Genomic DNA, 17,678 nt, shown 5'->3' on the forward strand with positions numbered 1-17,678 from the left:
AGGGCACAGTTATCTACAGTACCAGCCTGCACCATGGATCCATGCTTGATCTGATGTGTTTGATTGTCACACTTTGTGTCTGGCCAGTGAGTCTTTTGAGCGTTTACCATTTCTCCTTCACTCTGTGGTTCAACTGATCCAAGTGATTCCACCTAAGATTACGTTGGTGATTGTGAAGGTAAGATCTCCTGATGCTTTTCCTCTCAGCTGGATGTGTGTTTTGGATTTTCTACTGAAAAACTAATGATAGTCCCATGATTGGTATCAAGTTGGCCCTAAATATGAAAAACATGACATGTACTTTAGTTTCTTACTCAAATCCTTGTCCACCAGCTGCTGCCTGAACACACTGAAATTTAATGGATGTGGAATGAGCCTTTTAACAGCCACAAGTTTCAAGCAACTCATCTAGAGCTGGAGTTTTATTTTAACTGTGTAAATGGGCCTAACCCTAATGAGGGATCCATGGCAGCATTGTGTTTCTTTGCAAAAGTATTTGGTTAAAAGAGTGAAGAATTCTAAGTATATAGCCAGCTGTGTGTAGTCAAAAAGCCCACACCCATACAAACCCAGTGATAAAAGTATCCATTGCTTTTACGCAGATTGTTTCGTTTGTTTGTTTGTTTGCTTTTTGAGTAGATGTTGTGAACAGGAAACGAGCAAAAGCCGAGTTAATGCTAAGAAAACAAGCATACTGCAAATTGTGAAAAACAAGTGTTTACAAGTGTAAAAACAACGCAATAATGCCACCTAGAGGAATTTCAACGCAGGAAATATAAACAGTAAATGGCCTGTATTTGTACAGCACTTAACTTAGTCCCTAAGGACCCCAAAGTGCTTTACACATTCAGTCACGCACACATTCACACACTGGTGATGGCAGATACATTGCAGCCACAGCTGCTCTGGGGCGCACTGACAGAGGCGATTTTCAAACAAACCGACTAGAAGATGAAAATACACAGAAGCAGTCTGGTTTCAGTATTAGAGGAAAATCACATTGTTAGGTTCATTTTGATCAATGTTGTCATTGTTGCACTTACACTTGTAAACCTTGCCTTAAACTGCATGTTGAGATATTCTTCTGTTCCTCCCCTACACATCGAAGCAATTGGCTATAGTGTTAAACTGCAGGCACACTCCAATCTAAAGGTTCTGGTTGTCTTCTCTGTAAAGGATGATCATCTGTGCTTGTATGTGGTCAGCCATTAAAGTTAAGCCATATAAAGGGTGAGAGGAGATGACCCTTTGTGATCAGCAGGATGTCACACACACACACACACACACACACACACACACACACACACACACACACACACACACACACACACACACACACACACACACACACATGCTCGCACATGCATAAACATGCACACACACATACACATGCACACAGTGCTTTAACTGTTATGACACACCATTTATGGTTTTACAATGGGGGGTTGTTTCATTTCAACCAGCGGGCCTGCAAGCGCAGACCCAACATTTATGTACCAAAGAAGAAGAAAAAACAAAAAATAAAACAATACCCTAAAATTTTACACCCAAGTTGCTGTGCAGCAAAAGCAGTGTGGAAGAGGACTCCACCACCAGAGAGGTCCCGTGGGTACTGGCTTATCCTCGGTCACTGCAATAAAAAACAAACAAGCAAACGTAGCAAAAACAAGAACCACTGAAATCTCTACTCCAGCAAATCAGTCACTCCGCAAACAGGGCATCAAATAAGCCATTACACCACATATTCAACCAATAAAAGGGATAGGATAGAGGAGGACGAGCATACGGCCACAATTTTTTAATATTTCTGTTATATATTCGTGGGGGGTCTCATGTAATATTGGTACCAAACCATTATCACACAGCTACAACTAATGGGTTTCAGACATTTGTGTTTCCTGCTTCTGCTCGTCACCTTCTGCTCGTGTTGTTGTTTTTGGTGGTGATGTGTATGTACTGTTACAGCGACTGTGTGATTATTGTAAGAATAAACGGTGCTGTGAACCATGAAAAAGCCATCGGGTCTGCTGTGGTGGTGATCTTTGTTTTGTTTTTTATCTTAAGTGCACGCAAACCAGTAAACAAATTAAAACAAATGCTGTTGATGAACTATAATACAAAAATTACAATTAAAATTCTCAACAACAAAAACAATTGGTGAAAATATAATTAATATGTAAACAACTTAACAACCCCCAAAATTAGCAAGTCACGTGACGTGACAGCGCAACACCAAAACATAACGTTGGGGGAGAGGGAGCAAAGTGTGCCTGCTCTCCGCTGACACAGCGACCTGGCTGTTTCGTCTTTGCACAGCGTTGTAAACAAGCAGAACTCAAAGTAAAGGATCGATCTCACCAGGCTAGTATCGATCCGATACCGATGCCGACTTGGTATCGACACTATTGATATTTGCTTTGATGTTTGCCAAAACTCATCAGAACATGTATCTAGTGTAACTTTTTAGATAACATTTGTTACTTTTCAAATTCTATATGTATTAAGTTATGCAGGCTTGTTTGCACAACAAGGCTAAATAATTAAACTTTTCTGAATCGAAATAGTCTGTCGTCGTTTCAGTTGTTTCTGTGATTCACTGAAACATAATTACAAGCACTTCATACGTTTCAAAGGCTTTTATCGACAATTACATGACATGTATGCCAAGAGTCAGTATTTGCCGTGTTGGCCCTTCTTTTTCAGGACCTCTACAATTCGACTGGGCATGCTCTCAATCACTTCTGGGCCAAATCCTGACTGATAGCAACCCATTCTGCCACAATCACTTCTTGGAGTTTGTCAGAATTTATGGGTTTTTGTTTGTCCACCCGCCTCTTGAGGATTGACCGCAAGTTCTCAATGGGATTAACATCTGGGAGTTTCCAGGCCATGGACCCAAAATTTCAACGTTTTGTTCCCCGAGCTACTTAGTTATCACTTTTGCCTTATGGCACGGTGCTCCATCGTGCTGGAAAATCTGTGTCTTACCTCTTACTTTTATTTTTATTTAATTACATCTCTAAAGAGATCTCTGAGCATGAAAAATCTGTAAATCACATTATCATGTTATGTTTATACCTTTTAAGAAGTTGTTGTTGTTGTTTTTTTTAGCTTTTTTTATTTTATTTTATTTTTAGCATTTTTTAAATGTTAACAGCAATTATATGGAGTACATTTTAGGGTCTTAATAATTCTTGACCATGAAATGCACCCACTTTAAGAGGTTTGGCAAGAAGAGGATAAAGGACACCACCTTACTCACAGTCCATGTCTCTAACCCAGTTAGCGCTCTCTCTTACACATGCGCGCGCGCATGCACCTGTTCCTGGTAAAGGTAAAGTTCAGGCTGGTCAAGAGGACAGAGAAATGCCCCGGAGGAAGACGGAGGAGCTGGACGGCACGACCACGGTGAGGGCTTGATGAGTCACCCCTGAAAGGCTATTTATAGAAAACATATGCATGTGTTGGGGTTGTTCTTGCTCCAGACTCTGTGATTATAAAGGTTTAGGCCAAATGCATGTGGACAGATGAGCACTTATAATTTGCACCGATGTTTTTTTGAAATTCTATACGTGAAAAGTGAGCGCGAGAGCCCTCGGTGCGCCTGCTCGCTGCTGAAGTCAAAGTAAACTTTATTGTCATCTCCGCTACATACAGTCCAGTATATAGTGAGACGAGACGACGAGGCTCCAGTTACAGCAGTGCAAGTAAACAAACAATAAATATACACTTTAGGACTCGGGGTAAAGGGATCAATAACAATTTAAAATGTATATTTTATATTTTGTTGATTTAAAGTCTCACACACAACCCGTTTTTAAAGTTTAAAAACAGAGAAAAGAAGAGGAGGAGTGTAGCGACTTCCTCAGTCGCTAGAGGCCGGGGACTGAGCTTGCCTATTTGCCTGACGCGCTGTCAACTTTACGCCATAATGCGAGAGGTGGAATTGCTTGTTTATTAAAGTGCTTGAAAAGTTTACAGAGCAATAAAACATCACAGGCTCTAATGCAACAATTAAGGGGAAACTCGTTGTGCTGCGGTCAACAAAAACTACGGCTACCCAGCCCTCTGTCAAAATCAAACCAGTGAAAGACTAACTGACAACGCCCTCTTAATGTCACCGCTAGCACCCGCGTGACTCCCGTTACACATCACCATAGCAACCAAACAAATGAAAACCCAGTGATCCTTAAAATTCAATACATCTACAGTTTTTTCTGATTGCTTAAGCACATTTTTTGTAACTATTGGCTAATTTTGCAAAACTCTTCACACAAATAAGAAAACCTGTCACCCAATAATCAAAACATTGTAGTTCTCTTGCAAAAGCAAACACAGCTAGATTACAGTTTTTTCTGAATGCTTAAACCCTAACTGTGATTCCTGTAGCACAATCTCTAAAACTATTCAGACTTATACCAAAACCACTCACTGAGTTTGCAAAACTAAAAGCACAAAAACTGCTTTGCACTCAGTTTGCAATTTTGTAACACACACTTTGCAAAACTGTAGGCACAATTCACTGCACAACACTCAATTTCCAAATTTCCAACACACTCCTAGCAAAAGTATACACATGTATGGCTATCATTAACACTAATTTGCCAACTGTCTGGCACACTTTCACATGTGGAAACTTTCTTAGATAATTAGTTCACTTTGCAATCAGCCTAAGCACTATAATACAGGTAAGCTGTGTGTGCGGAGTACAATGGAGGGAGCAGAAAGAGTGAGAAGTAGAGGAGGCCGAGGAAGAGGACGTGGAGGTGAAGAAGTAGGATGAAGAGGACGACAAGGACAAGGAGGAGCAAGAGGAAGACGAGGAGGGGGAGAGGAAGCATGTTCACTGCAGACCACGTAACCCATATAGTCATTATGGCGATTGCAAATAATCCTATACTTGGAAATAAACACTTGTGTTTGTTTTGATGTGTTTGAATAAACACCAGTACTTGAAGTTTGGATCCCTCTATGCTTATGGATCTATGACAGAAGTATGAGCTCAAACTGACATAGCCTACCTTGTGCACAGAGAAAGCAAAAGCCAGATGTGTTTTGTATTCATACCATCAGTGTGCAGTTGGCGCATTGTGTGCTTAGTAGATGATGGCTTGTGTGTACTGTTTGATACGGAAACACCATTTTTACGAAGGTGTGAAGAGTTAATCTAGCTGTGTTCGCTTTTGCAAGAGAACTACAATGTTTTGATGATTGGGTGACAGGTTTTCTTATTTGTGTGAAGAGTTTTGCAAAATTAGCCAATAGTTACAAAAAATGTGCTTAAGCAATCAGAAAAAACTGTAACTCTTCACACCTTCGTAAAAATGGTGTTTCCGTATCAAACAGTACACACAAGCCATCATCTACTAAGCACACAATGCGCCAACTGCACACTGATGGTATGAATACAAAACACATCTGGCTTTTGCTTTCTCTGTGCACAAGGTAGGCTATGTCAGTTTGAGCTCATACTTCTGTCATAGATCCATAAGCATAGAGGGATCCAAACTGGTGTTTATTCAAACACATCAAAACAAACACAAGTGTTTATTTCCAAGCATAGGATTATTTGCAATCGCCATAATGACTATATGGGTTACTTGGTCTGCAGTGAACATGCTTCCTCTGCCCCCAGCATCTGGTCATCTAGCAATTCTGTAAAGTAACAACTTCAGTATTTTTACATCAATGGTATTGGTGTGTTTCTCATTGGCATATGGCAGTGCTACAAATCTTTGTGCAAAGTGACTGTACTCACCGATTCTCATTTCAAAATGTCCTTATGGTACTTGCTACAGTGTAGCGGCTCGAGTTAGGCTGGACCCGTTGGCCAGCTACCCTCAGGGTCATTCCACGGTTGATTACATGGTCCACTATTGTAGCTCTGATGTCATCAGTGATTCTATTTCTTACTCTTCCTACCCTTCCTCTCCCCCCTCCTCATCTTCCTCTCCCCCCTCCTCGTCTTCCTCTTGCTCCTCCTCGTCCTTGTCGTCCTCTTCATCCTACTTCTTCACCTCCACGTCCTCCTCGGCCTCCTCTACTTCTCACTCTTTCTGCTCCCTCCATTGTACTCCGCACACACAGCTTACCTGTATTATAGTGCTTAGGCTGATTGCAAAGTGAACTAATTATCTAAAAAAGTTTTCACATGTGAAAGTGTGTCAGACAGTTGGCAAATTAGTGTTAATGATAGCCATACATGTGTATACTTTTGCTAGGAGTGTGTTGGAAATTTGGTAATTGAGTGTTGTGCAGTGAATTGTGCCTACAGTTTTGCAAAGTGTGTGTTACAAAATTGCAAACTGAGTGCAAAGCAGTTTTTGTGCTTTTAGTTTTGCAAACTCAGTGAGTGGTTTTGCTATAAGTCTGAATAGTTTTAGAAACTGTGCTACAGGAATCACAGTTAGGGTTTAAGCATTCAGAAAAAACTGTAATTATGGCTCCTACAAGGAGAAACGAGCAAAAGATACAGGTAAGCAGATGTGCGATTGGATAATGGCAGGTCATCCTGAAACAATCAGAATACTTTATTAATCCCTAAGGAAATTATGTGGGTTACAGTTACTCCAAGAAGAAATGGTAAAAATAGCAACAGTAACAGACTAAACTCCTAACAATATATACAATAATATAATATTAATTAGTCAATTTTAATTGTTGATTTGTCCTGTTCTCATTGCATGACGAAGTATGATGTCTGTTTAGTAGCCGTTTGCATACTATGCATACTCTCTCTCTCTTCATATGTATGAGGTGTGTGCGTGTGTGTGTGTGTGTGTGTGTGGAGGGGGGGGGCAGAGGGGGTGTTCGCCCAGGGCGCCTAACAGGCTAGGACCATTGGGTGTGTGTGTCTGTGTGAGTGAAAGACAGAGAGGGAGAGCAAGCGACAGATTTTGTGTTATAAGCTTCATGTTATGGATGCACAGTGTGAGCACTCAGGTCGTATCTGAGCATCGGGCCGTATAGTGTGAGACCCTGCATCGTGACCTATGAACTTCTAAACCCTGCGAGTCAATTGTGCAAAAGCAGAGCAGAAGCTGAATAACGCGACTGAAGAAAAAGAAAACTTGCACAGTGTATGCCCAGCTTAAGACATAAAGACTGGTTGGCAATGTTCTGGAAATGATCAATTGCTAAAAAAAAATGTATTTTCCCATCCGGTTGGTGGGTGGTAGCAGGAGGTAGTAACTATGAAACTGGTTGCAAAAGGAAGTAGTTGCTAGCAATCTCTAGCTGAAATTTGTTGCAACTTGTGCTCTTTGTCAGTTGGAAGTTGCAATAAAAAGGCACAACTTTTACTTGAAAGACAAATGTCCGATAATCGGCAATATTTCAGACAAGGTGGAGTCTTCTATGCAAACTGCAGTAATCTGTTGAGATATTTTTTCCCTAGCATTTAGTGGTTGCCATGGCATTACCAGGCAGTATCTAGGCAAGTGTGATCAGGTGATTAAGGTCCAATTATCTAACTTGATCATATGTATTAAATAAAAATCAAAAACAGAAAAAAATAATCTGTGTGTGGACAGATGACGATGCCATCATCTGAGTCACCCTCCTCATGCTGCGCGTCCTGCATCAGTCTGAAGGACAGATGTCCTCGACCTCAGGGACTCGTCAACCTGCTCATCACTAAAGGTAACAAACACTCATAATGTGAGAATTATCAGCCCAAGGACCAGAAGTGGGTCGAGTATCCAAAAATTGTACATTGTAAAAACATCAACAAAATAAGGCAAACCAATTCCAATTTCCAGATTTCAGTTTTTCACAACATAAAGCCTTTTTAATCGGTATCTACAGTAAATAATATAAATATATAAACAATGCAAACCACTTCCAGTGACAATGCTGTATACTTTAACGGAATACAGTTACTCATATTTTGTATTTTAAATAACGGCGGTACATGTATTCCGTTACTCCCCAACACTGACTGTGAATATGTGTACTATCAGAGAAATAGAGAAACTATGAAACTTAACGAGTCTAAAAGATTTCCCGTCTGCTTGCAGTCTGTTTGTTTGCTCTGCTGTTCGGAGTCGTCTGGTCCATCACGGGAAAAGAGTGTTTACCTGGAGGGAACCTGTTCGGCATCATCATCCTCTTCATCTGCTCCGTGCTGGGAGGGAAGCTGGTGGGAATGATCCAGCTGCCCACACTGCCCCCCTTTCCTCCGCTACTTGGTACAGCCCAGTAACTTATTGTGTTGTAGTCTCATCCAGATTAATAGAGGTCATGTAAAACGTAATAAATACTTCCTGTGTTAAATATAGAGCTTACAGTGTAGCACATGCAAGTTCCCAGCATTTATACTCGAGCGCTGTTATGTGCTGCAATTGTGCAGCTAGAACACTAGGGGGTGCTGCGATTTCTCTCTTTGAGAATGATCCATTCTCCATCAATCCAACCACTTGCTTTCAGTCAGTGTTTTGCATTATAAATATGTTCTACTTTCAGGGGTGTATGCAATGTTATGTAGCGGCTTTTGTTTGAAAAACACAAACACAAAAGCTGCCACATATTTTGCTTTTTTTGTAGTTTTACTAAAGTTCTTTTGTAGTCCATTTGAAAGTTGTGGTTGGTGGTTGTGAAAGAAAAAGTCAAGTTCGACTTGGCTCCGTTTTCTCACATGGGCCTCTGCTATTCAGTGTACAATGCTATTTTATTTTCTTATAAGAAGGAAAAGGAGAACAGTCCTCATATGTGACATAAATGGACATTTGAATATTGGAACATCCATGATAAACACCAAAATAATGCATAATAGGAAAGTATAAAGGCAATGTTAATCCACTCTATAATACAGCCTGCATCCCTAACAGTACTTCATGCATACAAACTTTTTCCATTATATTACCTGAAAATCTTCACTGCTTATTATTTCTTCATGTCAGTAAAACTTGAATTGTTGTCCTCTTATCCTATGTACAGTATCTATCAGTAAGTATATGTAGATACTTAGACGTACATTGCGATTTCAAATAAAATACAATTAAATTCCATTTAATTTTAGGGGGATCACACCCTCAGTCACAGGCCATATCACAAAGTGCTACCACACATTATGTTAGTTATGGTCCTTACAACTACAGCATGCCTGTACAAACTTGTGTGTGTGTGCGTGTAGGTATGCTGCTGGCGGGTCTGCTGTTGCGTAATGTTCCTTACATAACAGACGCCATCTTTATTGACACTCACTGGTCTGCAGCTCTGAGGAACATCGCCTTGTCCATCATCCTGACCAGAGCTGGTCTGGGCCTCAACCCTGAGGTGCACGAACAGTCAAATACTGTAGCAGCATACAATTCCTGACATGCTGGTAGTTACACACAGAAAATCAAATGCAGTCTCTTAAATCCTTGTTTGCATGCAGGCTTTAAGTCGACTGAAAGCAGTGTGCGTACGTGTTGCAGTTGGACCCTGTATGGTGGAAGCCTGCATTGGTGCTGTGGTTTCTCACTTCCTGCTGGGTCTGCCATGGGTTTGGGGTTTCATACTGGGGTAATTTGCACACACATACACACACACACACAATGGTCTTAGTCAATACTTTAGTTGACATGTTGGAATCTCTTTAAACAGACTTTAAACAGGTGATTTCTGCATGTTAATTGCAGCTATTTCTTTCTGTATGGCTGATCCAAACTAAGTAAAGTGACACTCACTGTATCTGTGGTGTGTGTGTTTGTGCAGTTTTGTACTGGCTGCCGTTTCTCCAGCAGTTGTTTTTCCTTCAATGCTGCTTCTGCAGAGAGAAGAATATGGAGTGGAGAAGGTAAATTATCACCCGTTACTATCATCACTACATTTGACTGATGAAAGGTTCATCCTGCTAGAAGGGGCAGCATATGGGTGGAAAAAGAGATGAGCCTGAGATGAGTCTATAGAAATGAGAAAACATGTGTGTAGGCTTATGCAGAGCAAGTATAACCTAAAAATAACAGCCATTACAGCAGTTCTAGAGGACTCTAGAACTGCTGTAATGGCTCTAGCTCCATCAACACATTCTGAGCGATTGCTAAGCTTCCTAATTGTGTCCTAGCCCCTTTACAAGGACCCACAGTGACCTCTAGGAGACCCACTGTGGCCCTTAATACCTTCTACAAAGTTACAAGCTTAAGCAGAATCAGAATACTTTATTGATCCCTTATTGATCCCTTATCAATAAGGTATTAGTCACTCATTAGTCACTTATTGATAAATAGCTGGATAAGAAGAAGAGCATGTGCAACAGGTGCAACAGGGGTGTAGCTGTAGCAGCAAACAGTGTGTTAAGTGGATGCGTTGTACAGGGAGATGGCCACAGGCAGGAAAGATTTCCTGTGTCGTTCAGTGGTGCTTTTCGGTAATCTCAGTCTCTCACTGAACGAGCTCCTGTGACTGACCAGCATGTCATGGAGTGGGTGGGAGGTGTTATCTAACATTGTCTTTATCTTGGACAGCATCCGCCTCTCCGACACCACCTTGAGGGAGTCCAGCTCCATCCCCACAACATTGCTGGCCTTACGGATTAGTTTATTAAGTCTGTTGGCATCTGCGACCCTCAGCCTGCTCCCCCAGCATGCAACAGCATAGAGGATCGCACTGGCCACAACAGACTCATAGAAAATCCTCAGCATTTTCTGGCAGATGTTGAAGGACCTCAGTCGCCTCAAAAAATAGAGACGACTCTGGCCCTTCCTGTAAAGTGCTGTGGTGTTTTTAGCCCAGTCCAGTTTATTGTCAATGTGTACTCCAAGGTATTTATAGTCCTCCACAATGTCAACACTGACCCCCTGGATTGAAACGGGGGTCAAGTGTTTCCTGGTCTTCCTGAAGTCCACGATCAGTTCCTTGGTCTTTGCCACGTTGAGCTGTAGATGATTCTGCTCACACCACGTGACAAAGGAGTCGACCACAGCCCGGTACTCTGTCTCATCATCCCTGCTGATGCATCCAACCACCGCAGAGTCATCAGAAAACTTCTGAAGATGGCAGGTCTCTGTGCAGTGGCTGAAGTCTGTGGTGTAGAGGGTGAAGAGGAAGGGGGAGAGGACAGTCCCCTGTGGTGCCCCTGTGTTGCTGATCACCTTGTCAGACACACACTGTGGGAGACGTACATATTGTGGTCTTCCTGTCAGGTAATCAACAATCCAAGACACCAGAGAAGCATCCACCTGCATCGCTGCTAACTTATCACCCAGGAGGGTCGGCCTGATGGTGTTGAAAGCACTGGAAAAGTCAAAAAACATGACCCTCACAGTGCTCGCCGGCTGGTCCAGATGGGTGTAGACACGATTAAGCAGGTAGATGATGGCGTCCTCAGTTCTGAGACAAGGCTGGTAAGCAAACTGAAGGGGATCCAGATGTGGTCTGACTATGGGTCGCAGCTGGTCCAGGATGAGCCTTTCCAGGGTCTTCATGATGTGGGAGGTCAGTGCCATGGGCCTGTAATCCTGGGGGCCACTGGGACGTGGCGTCTTTGGTACAGGGACGAGGCATGATGTCTTTCACAGTACTGGGACCCTCTGCAGACTCAGACTCAGCATGAACAGTTTATGGAAGACTCCACAAAGCTGGGGGGCACAGGTCTTGAGGATGCGGAGACTCACTTTGTCTGGTCCAGCAGACTTGCTTGAGTGGAGTCTCCTCATTTGCATCTGAACCTGGTCTTGAGAGAAAGTGATGGGTGGTGGAGGGGTGTCAGGAGCATCCCTTGAAGCTTTTAATAGGATAGTGATTCAGTAACAATAGCCTTCTAAAGGATTTGTAGACCTTATCAGTTATCCCTCCAAATTAATTCATAAGCTTGTAATACACAAGTACTTTCAGCTACTTAGTAGTAGCTGCTACAGCTACTTCTAAAAGTCTTAAAATACTTGAAGTTTATTTAAATGAAAGCGACACTGCTAATCACCCAAAAGAGCTCAAGGCTCCTTCAGGATTGACTAAATAGTTAAGCTTCACCAACCCAAGAGCTGCCAAAGGATCAAGAACATTTAAAGCTCTAATGTCACTCTGTGTTGTTCTTCAGGGAATCCCCACCCTCCTGATGGCTGCTGGAAGCTTTGATGTTATTCTCGCCATAACAGGATTCTCTACTTGTCTGGGAATCGCCTTCTCTACAGGTCAAAGAAAGTTTTTCTGTTCTGTGCTTTATGGTTTGTGTTTTTTCTAGTCTACATGGTCTCGTTGTGTTTGTCCTGCAGGTTCTACATGGATGAACATACTGAAGGGTCTGCTGGAGGTGGTGGGAGGCATCGTAGCTGGTATGATCCTGGGCATGTTCTTGTACTGCTTCCCCAGCAATGACCAGGTTTGACATTTTTTTATTAATATGATTTTTCCTTTTTTAATTGTTCATAAAATGTGTCTTTAATATCTTCTGTCTGATCGCAGGAGGATCTGGTATTGAGGAGGACCCTCATGTTGCTGGGTCTGTCCATATTTTCAGTCTTCACCTGTAATGTTATAGGTTTTGCTGGAGCTGGAAGTCTCTGTACACTGGTGCTGGCTTTCCTGGCTGCACTGGGCTGGAAGACTGAAAAGGTATCATATATCAGGATCACTTTAACCTGCATCCTGCCCCTTGGATTTTGTCATGTTTACCCTAAATCAACATGTCTTTTAATGGCTGGCACCATGGAATGTGGTTAATCCAGGTATCTCTAACTTCGCAATCAGGCACCAGTAGCAGAAATAGTTGGTCGGTCATGGGATGTATTTCAGCCACTTCTCTTTGGTCTGATTGGAGCTGAGATCACGATTAAAGCACTCAGCCCAAGTACTGTGGGTAAGAACATTATATTAACGACATATTTCAGTTAGACTTTGCTCCATTTGTGTCTAGATTTTGTTCTCAGTTACTAGGAGCCCAGTGGGCCCAGTAATAAAAGAGCTTTAACCTGCAGAGCAAAAAATTTCACGGCTTGAGGAAAGTTAAGATACTGGTTTCCTCTTTGTTGTTGTGTCTATGCCCTTAGGTCTGGGTATGGCCTGCATTCTTATTGGTCTGGTGATCCGTCTACTTGTCACCTTCCTGTTGGTTCATTACGGAGGATTCAACTTAAAAGAGAAGCTCTTCATTTCTGTGGCCTGGCTGCCTAAAGCTACTGTGCAGGTCTGTGAGTGTGTAATCCTGATATTAGACTGCTAGAAGATATTCATTTTTCAAGAATAATGTACCCGACTTTATTAAACCAGAACTAGAAGCACCTCAGACTTATCCGGAAACTTCTGCATAAAGCCTCTAAACACTCCTAAAATGCCACTGGTGGTCAAAACAGCTACTAAGATATCATATAGATTTTTCTTTGTAACCACTGAAATCATTAGATTGTAATGGTGTTGATTAGCTACCTACATGGCTCCTGAATTCTCTTTATTGACTTCGAAAACCTAAATTACTACAATAACCACGCAAAGAAGTTCTAGTTCACCATTAGTTATGATCTAAAGGCTGTTAAGAGAATTTTTATTTTAGTTAAATCATTAAAGTATAATCAAGTAGAAACAAGTATGCCTTATAATCAAGTGTTTATATATTTTCACACGGTAAAGCTTACTGTTGAAAAGAACACAATGTATTCCTTGCTTAAGTGTGTGAGATGTTTGACAAAGACAGGACATATACATGCATTCTTTACTTCAGTGTCTGCGATGTCAGATAAGCATGAATACTGCTGTGTCGTTGTTTTTCAGTTTGTGTGCAGAAGTTAGATAGCTAAGACAATGCCTGAGCTCTCCCCTCTTCAGTTGAAAGAGGAAGTATTATGTAACCCATTTTGCCTTATAAATAAAGCGAGTAAACGGTGCTCGGTGTGTTAGTCTGCTCAGAGACTCTCACCCGTGCGCACGTCTTTGAAACTCTGAGTCGGTCTGCCAGTGTCTCATTTCTCTCTTACTGTGTTTGAACAAATTGTCAACCCTTGACAAAGGCCTTTAGATCTAGATGACTAAGAACTAAAAAAGTACTGTTGTTTCCATTAAAACCACCTCTGTGATCTTAACGATACACTCCTTCATTGTTAATCTGCACTTCTCCTGAGCAGTTATTTATGTCTGTATGTGCTAGGCTGCCATTGGCTCCAAGGCATTGGACATGGCGAGGGAGGAAGGGGACGAGGCCTTAATTAAGTTTGGTTTGGACGTGCTAACATTAGCGGTGTTAGCCATCTTGATCACAGCTCCAGTTGGTGCACTGGGTATCGGACTGGCAGGACCACGTCTCCTGGCCCGGCAGGTCAAAGGTCAGCAGGCATACACATCTACACACTGTGTAGTGGCTTCATAATTTTACTGTTAAATCACTGAATGTCTTTTTTTCCCGACCTCAGCAGAAGAGACGGAAGGTGAAGCTACACCATCTTACCTGTGAGAGTATTACACCATCTTATCCACCTTATACTTCTAATCAAATAATTGTTGAATCATTATACGGCTATAGGCCACATTATGCCTTTGATTAAAGGTTGTGAAATCATTACACTGTTTTATGATGCATTATACTGCTGAGTTATAAGAAATGCTGTTTGTGTAGAATCATGGCCTTCCTTTTCTGATTACAAAGAGAACAGAACATACTGTAGAGTTTTTCTGCCCCATCTCATCAGGAGGAGATAAAACAGGAAGCCAAGGCCGTCACTTAGGCGCTGTAAGATAGAAAGAATGTGAGGGTTTAGGCTTTATGGCCCTGAAGGGAGGGGGAAAAAGCTGTAAGAGTCTTTGTAACTGTTGGACACTTCGAGATGTTGCCAGACACCCTCCTGTGCACATCTCCCGTCTGGACATCGGTAAGGCTCAAAGTGTTGTATGGAATAATGAGAACTGTAAATGGTAAAGGGCTTGTATTTCTGTAGCGCTTTTCTAGTCCCTATGGACCCCAAAGCGCTTTTCGCAACCAGTCATCCACCCATTCACACACTGGTGATGGCAGCTACATTGTAGCCACATCCACCCTGGGGCGCACTGACAGAGGCGAGGCTGCCGGACACTGGCGCCACCGGGCCCTCTGACCACCACCAGTAGGCAACGGGTGAAGTGTCTTGCCCAAGGACACAACGACCAAGACTGTCCAAGCCGGGGCTCGAACCGGCAACTTTCCAATTACAAGGCGAACTCTTGAGCCACGATCGCCAAAGATGAAAGAATTGGGGTATTTAACATACCGCAACGGGGCCGTTCAAGAAAAAGACCGCTTAAAAAACTCCTTATATACAAACTGTATATACAATATATTAGTATGTCCACACATAATATAAATGATAATCAGAGTTTAGCTGCAGTTCATTTATATATACTGGCTGTAGGTTTCTCCTATTGTCTCATATACTCAGGTTAGAAACTGTAAATTTGCAAATGTTCATATTTTTATTAGGCTATTATTAATAAAGCAAATGTGTTAAAAGTACTGATATATTCTGTGTTATAACATTTTACACATTTCAGCTATTTTACAATCCTTTGAAATGAACTCTGTTTGTTAAGTGTCACATGTCTGAGCTACACCGGTCTTAGATATACTGGTGGAAACCTCCATATTTGTATGAAAGATGAGGACTCGTCTGCAAGCACTCGTCCACTCCTGGCCAAGTGGCAGTGAAATGTTTTTACAGGTATTGTTACTACGTCAGTGGTTTTGCTCTGCAAGGGCATCACAAACATGTCCTTTGTAGTGTTGTAAACTATGGTGTGTTGATTTTTATGCAGCATTTGTTTTTGTTAATCCAATTATTAATTTTACATTACACTATAATGTTATCAGCTCATTAGCAGTGACAGTATGTGTTTTATAAACCAATTCCTGGTTAGCTAGTGTCAATATAAGCTAACATATATTTGCCACATCAGATTTAATTTTTTTTACTTCAGTTTTTTCTGTTTTTCTGTTTGTCTGTTGAATAAATGAAGTACAGCTGAGGTCATTCATCATATGGGGAGTGGTAGAGTTTAGCTAGCATGCTAGTCTGATGTGTTGGGTTTTTTTTGGTTATTTTGGTGTGGTGGAGTAATGTAGATAGACTTGATGTTGGAAGTCAGGTCTTTAAAATTACACCACATTCAATAACAAAAAACAAAGCAATCATTTCTGATTTCAGATTTGGTTTGTTATAAAAAGGTATTTTTTTTTACTGTTATATTTGTTTAAAACATGCAAAAAGCAAATAACTAGATACAGATTAAGTAGATTATGGCAGTAACTGATGCTTTTCCTCTCAGAGGCTGGATGTGTGCCTTGGATGTTCTACTGAAAAACCAATGGCAGCACAAACTTGACACTAATCATGGGTCTAAAGATGAAAAACGACATGTACTTGAGTTTGTTACTCAAATCCACCAGCTGCTGCCTGAACACACTGAGATTTAATTATAGAGGACTTTTAAGATCCCCCAAGTCCACCAGTGATAGCAGTATCAATACCTTTTAATGCTGCTTGTTAGTAAAGTGGACGTCAACAGGAAACGAGCAAAAACTGAGCTGCTGTAGGCGTTTCCTCAACTTGACTGGACCAAAGCACTTAAACACCAACCGCTTGATGGAGGCAATGACTGGCAGCTATCAGGTCTTAGAAATAACAGTAGCTTAAGCTAATAGCTAAATCCAAGTGCCAGTATTAATGCAACAAGACTCCCCACCACACCCAGAAGCAAGCAAATAAGTCACTACACTGCTTAATAAACCAATAAAATGGATAGTATAGAGGAGGACGAGAACACCTGTAACTGTTGTAGAGCCTGATTAACACTGCCTGGTTATCTGGCTGAGTGCTGAATGAGCCAGCTGTGCTCTTGGGTGTGCCAGGACAGCCACACAACATCTAAGTGTGTGAAGAGGACTTTTGATTTACATTAAAAAAGTAGAGTCTACTAAATAGATATCGTTTAAAGCACTGCAGCACAGTACCTTTAATACCTACAACATGCTCTAGTTGCTATAATAAAATATCATGGTCCACAACACTGAATGTGTGCTTTAGAGCAGGTAACGCTATAACATTACCTGCTGTTCACCATTCGTGGCCTCCCTGTTTCGTGGATTTTTTGTGTGCAATTTTGCATGTTTTTTTTTAAACAGCGCATAGTGTTCTGCTTCCTCATTGGCTGTAGACCACTGTCAATCAGTCTCGTGCCGTGTCTCCTGTACAGTACAGAATGCATTCAGCTTGTCAAATTCCCATAAATCTTCGATCACTAGCAGTGTGACTCTGAAGTGTTTTACTGTAAGTTTTCCCCCCAACAAACAACAATGTTGACGAAACGTTTTGCAGTCAAAGGAACCTGTGGTAGCACCCAAAAGGCTGAGGAAGATGCTAACCATCGCACAAAAAGTTGGACATCTGGACATGCTAAAGAAAGGTAGAAGTTACTGTATTTTTCAGATTATAAAGTTCGCCGGATTATAAGGCGCATTAAGTGAAACAAAACAGTCAGATAAGTTAAACTTTACTCAGTCATTCTTCTTGCTTCCCCTACTTCGTACGATTGATTCATAAATGTTGCATTCTCTGGCAGCTGCTCTATTCCCATGTTCTGGACCTGAAAACAGGGTTTGATCTTTGGTTTCATTCTATTTCTGGACTAATTTTTCTACGATGGTTTGAACTTTGAGAGTGTTTAAAAGTGTGAAAATATTCATGCCTGTCTGAGAAAAGTGTATAAAGCATGTAGTGAGGGGTATTAAAGTATTAAAACAT

General features: G+C 41.5%; 1 protein-coding gene across 2 annotated transcripts; it reads left to right on the top strand.

Moving 5' to 3' along the window:
- Window positions 1–3,291: 3,291 nt before the first annotated feature.
- Window positions 3,292–15,848, top strand: LOC308402574 (sodium/hydrogen exchanger 9B2-like). Of its 2 annotated transcripts, none has more exons than XM_080891522.1 (13): window positions 3,292–3,408; window positions 7,533–7,641; window positions 8,019–8,189; window positions 9,134–9,276; window positions 9,380–9,507; window positions 9,700–9,781; window positions 12,020–12,113; window positions 12,195–12,301; window positions 12,385–12,534; window positions 12,670–12,778; window positions 12,969–13,105; window positions 14,060–14,234; window positions 14,322–15,848. In XM_080891522.1, exons 1-13 carry the CDS (start codon window positions 3,367–3,369, stop codon window positions 14,360–14,362), a joined length of 1,488 nt encoding a protein of 495 aa, XP_080747648.1. In that variant the 5' UTR covers window positions 3,292–3,366; the 3' UTR covers window positions 14,363–15,848. The 2 variants fall into 2 exon arrangements, with proteins under 2 accessions (XP_080747648.1, XP_080747649.1); XM_080891523.1 differs by having other exon boundaries at window positions 14,325–15,848.
- Window positions 15,849–17,678: the final 1,830 nt, after the last annotated feature.

This window comes from Rhamphochromis sp. 'chilingali' (assembly GCF_963969265.1).
Source record: "Rhamphochromis sp. 'chilingali' genome assembly, chromosome: 1".
NCBI classification, from domain to species: Eukaryota; Metazoa; Chordata; class Actinopteri; order Cichliformes; family Cichlidae; genus Rhamphochromis; species Rhamphochromis sp. 'chilingali'.

Excerpts from the sequence above, each read along its gene's own strand:
- LOC308402574 (XM_080891522.1), top strand. The coding sequence starts at position 3,367 with ATGCCCCGGAGGAAGACGGAGGAGCTGGACGGCACGACCACG. Across the intron at positions 3,409-7,532 it reads AGCTGGACGGCACGACCACG|ATGACGATGCCATCATCTGA; the intron begins GTGAGGGCTTGA and ends GTGTGTGGACAG. Across the intron at positions 7,642-8,018 it reads CAACCTGCTCATCACTAAAG|TCTGTTTGTTTGCTCTGCTG; the intron begins GTAACAAACACT and ends GTCTGCTTGCAG.